A 4495-nucleotide genomic window follows, 5' to 3' on the forward strand; every position below is an offset into this window, starting at 1 on the left:
TTGGGGTGGAAAAGCATGTCCCGAAAAACTATTATTTGAATGTTGTATTTAAATTGATTTGTATCAAACATGATTGCTATTTTATTGCTATGTCTCTCTATGTATGTCTATGCAACACGGAACATGAGAACTTATCGTACTAAGGCCCTTCCCTTATCTCTAACCATTAACTCTTTGAGCCAACGGTCATTATGGATAGCGCTATTAGGAATTGACAACTCCTCACTCGCCCTATTGCTGGAGTGCATGATACCATATTCATCTATGAAACGATAAGCATAGATCTTGATAGGGCTTCAGTCATAGGTTTGGTTGAGACTCATTGTTTGCTCATACACATACAAACTCATTTCTCGTTATAGCAATAAACTTGTTATCAATAATAGCAATCAACTTTGTTTCTCATTAAAGCAATGTACTTGTATTTATGAAAAGCCTTATTCCAAATCTTGATTTTATAAACTTGTGAACTCACCAACTATTTTCATAGTTGACGCTCGTTTTACATGCTTTTTCAGGAAATAATTAGTAAGTGGATATAAAGATTCATCATCATAGAGCATGCTGCATCGTGTTGAAGTTATTTATGAAGTTATATTTTGAACAATGTTATTTTGGAAAAACTTGTACTTGTTTCTATTAAGCTATGGGTTGTAAACTTTTGAATATTGCTATGGTGATGTATCTTTATCTTTTGCAATGAAACCGTTATCGCTGTCATATCTTGCGTTTCCGCTTTAGCGGGGTGTGACAGGTAGTGCCTCCAAATCTTCAGGGCGAAGACCACAGCTCCTAATTCTAGGTCATGGGTGGTATAATTCACCTCATGTGTCTTCAGTTGCCGGGACGCATAAGCTATCACCACTACTAGAAAAACAGCCTTTTACGACGCTCATTGCGTGTCGTAAAACGCTCAGACGACGTGCAAATGCGCGTCAAGAAAGGCCCTGTCATAAAGAGAGACGACGCGCATTTATGACGCACATTTACGACGCGCGGTTATGACACGCAATGCGTATCAAGGAAGGCCCTGTCATAAAGGAAGACAACACGCATTTGCGTGTCGTAACCTTACGACGCGCGTGTTTATGACACGCAATGCGTATCAAGGAAGCCCCTGTCAAGAAAGGCCATGTCATAAATGAAGATGACACACATTTTTGCGTATCATAATTTTAAATGTTAAAAAAATATTATTTACAGATTTACTAATTTTCAAATTAAATTTGCATTTAATGTCTCATAACAGAAAATAAAATACCATATACAAAAAATACAATCCATTGCATAAAATTTATTGTCATACAAATAACAAACTTTATTTCATATTCATACATATGATTACATTATTCATTAAAAAAACATATACCTACATCTTCCCCTAAAATGTTATTACATGATGTTGGCCACTTCATTGATGGATCACCAAGAGGAAAACCAACAACTGCCCTAAAATGTTCCATGATGTGCCCATACTCATGTCCTGTAACTTTAAACATTTAATAAAGTAAAATACCTCCTAAAAATAAAATTGCACAAGAAACAACACATCATAATGAGAAATTACTAACATGAATGGAAGAAGTACACTATAAATTTGTTTTACCAAGAGTGGCATGGACGATCAGGTGCTACAAATTTTGTCCAAGCTGCCAAACAAAGACTGCATGCAAACCAAAACATACATACACTATAAATTTAATTACCATACAAATCATATTCATACATACAAGTTTGTTTTACCTTTTTTGCCTCATATCTTTATTTTTTTTATTCTTATTAGCCATGGAGTGTTGGTGTTTTCTTTTCTCTCGTTCAATCAACCCTTTGTTTTACTTTGAAAAATTAACAATTTCCCTACCAGTTGACTCTGCATCAAACAGAAAAAAGTAAGTCAATCAATAGTCAATGGTCAATACCAACTACAAGTTTTTACTGAAGTAACCTGACACCATAAATACTTTGTTTTAATGAACAGGAACATGTATGTATAAAAATCGCAATTGAAGTACTTTGGTCTAATACCTCCATTTCTACTAAGTGTCCAATCATTGTTTGTGAAGGTTGAAGACCTTCAAACAAAAAACTCCCAACAATGTCATTAATGTGCATCTTAAGAACAGGAAACTGTTGTAGTTCATGCACTAGACAACTATGGCTGATCTGAAATATTTCCCAAATATTTATTTATTCTGAATTATAAAAAAAGAAAAAGAAAAAGAAAAAAAGATAATACCTTTACTAATTCATTGTATACAAGTCTAGCACATTGAAGACAATGATCCAACACTCGAGCTATTTGTCTTCGAACCAAAACTTGAAGTGGAACCTATATATATGAATTAAAGGGTTAAATTATTAATATAAATAAATAAATAAATAAAAATTTAAACCTCTGGCACGAATAAAGCGGATCTAGGACCAGTTGCATTGTGGATTGCAGTGCGGATGTCTTGATCAGTTAATCTCTCAAATGGATCTACTTCCTGTGACAATGACATATCAAATATATATATATATATATATATATATATATATATATATATATATATATATATATAGAAATAATAATGAACATGTTTCTAAATATTATTATTGGGAAAGCTGTAATGAACATGTTTCATATGCTTTTTCAAATGGGATCCTTCTCCCTCTCCCTCTCCCTCTCCCTCTCCCTCTGGTAATTTCCTCTTCAAACCTGATCCTCCAGATTTAATAAAACATAAGACTATCAGTCTATAACCTCAACAATAAAAACAAAACAAATTATTATTAAAATCAAATAATGATAATACAAATTGTTACAAATTGTGGGACAGCAGGGTCTTCTTCTATGATGACATATAAAGCAGCCCTATTACAATATTACCCTTGTGGGACAGCAGGGTCTTCTTCTATGATGACAAATTGTGGGACAGCAGTACATGACTAAATGCATGTAGATAGATAAGGTTGTTTCTTTTTTACTTAATAAAACCAAAATGACTTGTCGGGCTAAGTGAGAGGTTGGTCACTTTATGTATTAAGACCCTCCCTATTACAATATTACCCTTGTTTATTTTTTTATTTTATTCAACTTTTGACAACCTCATGAAAAACGCACTATCGACCTCGGTTTTTTTCAATGTTCACAGAATTTTAAGCAAAATGTTGGCATCTATTTACCTGTTGCTGTTTGTTTTAAAATTTGGAGAAAGAGAGAGAGAGAGAGAATCTTCATGCCTTTATGGTGTATCAAAGGAGGGCGCGAAAAGACAACCCAGTTACCATCCTAAGCAATTAGTGGTCCTAGACCAGTTTTGGACTCCAGGGGCAAAATGGTCTTTTATGCTTATTATTATTATTATCCGTTTGAATTATTTAGACCATTACCTGCAGGTGGAGATGGTATAGGAGTAGTGGGGGGACAATATATTCTCCTCCTTGGATCATTTTTTGTAATACCTTGAAAAGTTCAAATTAATAGTTACAAAAGACATGTGAATGTGATAGTGAAAAAATAGTTATTAATCAACCTCTATATAGTTGCAGAGTTTAGTTGTTAAACCCTGATTCATGTAAGAATCAAAAAAGAAATATTGTTACACAAAATCAATAATACAAAAAGATCAATCAGTTAGCTATCAAAAGCCCTAATTTCAGAATGGAAGAAAATGATGAAGAACAGAAACAAAATCAAATGAAGTTGCACAAGGTGAAATATTACTATATTAGCCCATAGAATGGAAGAAAAAGATCAATCAGTTAGCTATCAAAAGCCCTAATCAGTTAGCACCTCTGGATAGAAGTGTCCTGATGGCCTTTTGCAAAGGTGAAATATTACTATATTAGCCCATAAAATGCTGGGAATATATTATATGGAGCTGAGATAACATACCTTTCTTGAAATCCTTTCTGCTGCTTTAGTTTTGGTAAAATCACAAGCATCAGAGAGGGTATCCTGTCCATGTGAAAAGCAGAGCTCATATACATGTTGAGGTCGAGCAGGACTACCTCCAACTTCATAATGACCCTCCATGGGATTTGGCAGGAATTGGAATCCAATTCCACATGGCAACTACAGATTATTACAGAGTTAATCTAATAAACATTGAGATATAAGTTAATGTGACTGTATCATCCTACCAACTATGCACGACTCAATGTCTATCCTACCAACTATCCACGATTCAATGTCTATCCATATATTATATTAGAAGATCCCACAAAAAAAATATTCATATAAAATAACCATTACATTGCCATGAAATTTATTTCAAAAGCTGTTACCTACTTAACTAAATTAGTTAACCTGTTTTTCTAGCTAAGTTTAGGTGCATGAAAATAAAAAACCAATTTATACATTTAAGCTACAAAACCTCTGTTTTCATTTGATTAAGCCATATAAACAGGATAAACATCCCTGTTATTGCCTAAGTAAAATCCATTTGAATTTCAGTATAGTAATCCTAAAACATGCAAATCAACAGAAAATACTATTCTCAAAATAACTACA

At 33.4% G+C, this 4495-nt stretch overlaps 1 protein-coding gene across 5 annotated transcripts; it reads right to left on the reverse strand.

The window, feature by feature from the left end:
* Window positions 1-1265: 1265 nt before the first annotated feature.
* Window positions 1266-4028, reverse strand: LOC145134189 (dynamin-related protein 3A-like). 5 transcript variants are annotated; one of them, XM_079069072.1, is made up of 8 exons: window positions 3878-4028; window positions 3373-3444; window positions 2394-2486; window positions 2237-2329; window positions 2026-2163; window positions 1744-1870; window positions 1607-1663; window positions 1266-1483 (listed from the first exon to the last, which is right to left on the reverse strand). In XM_079069072.1, the coding sequence occupies exons 1-6, from the start codon at window positions 4016-4018 to the stop codon at window positions 1820-1822; spliced, it is 588 nt and encodes a 195-aa protein (XP_078925198.1). In that variant the 5' UTR covers window positions 4019-4028; the 3' UTR covers window positions 1266-1483; window positions 1607-1663; window positions 1744-1819. The 5 variants fall into 5 exon arrangements, with proteins under 5 accessions (XP_078925198.1, XP_078925197.1, XP_078925200.1 ...); XM_079069071.1 differs by having other exon boundaries at window positions 1266-1489; XM_079069074.1 differs by having other exon boundaries at window positions 1572-1663.
* Window positions 4029-4495: the final 467 nt, after the last annotated feature.

This window comes from Lactuca virosa, chromosome 8 (assembly GCF_052849685.1).
Source record: "Lactuca virosa cultivar CGN04683 chromosome 8, Lactuca_virosa_CGN04683_v6, whole genome shotgun sequence".
Taxonomy (NCBI): domain Eukaryota; kingdom Viridiplantae; phylum Streptophyta; class Magnoliopsida; order Asterales; family Asteraceae; genus Lactuca; species Lactuca virosa.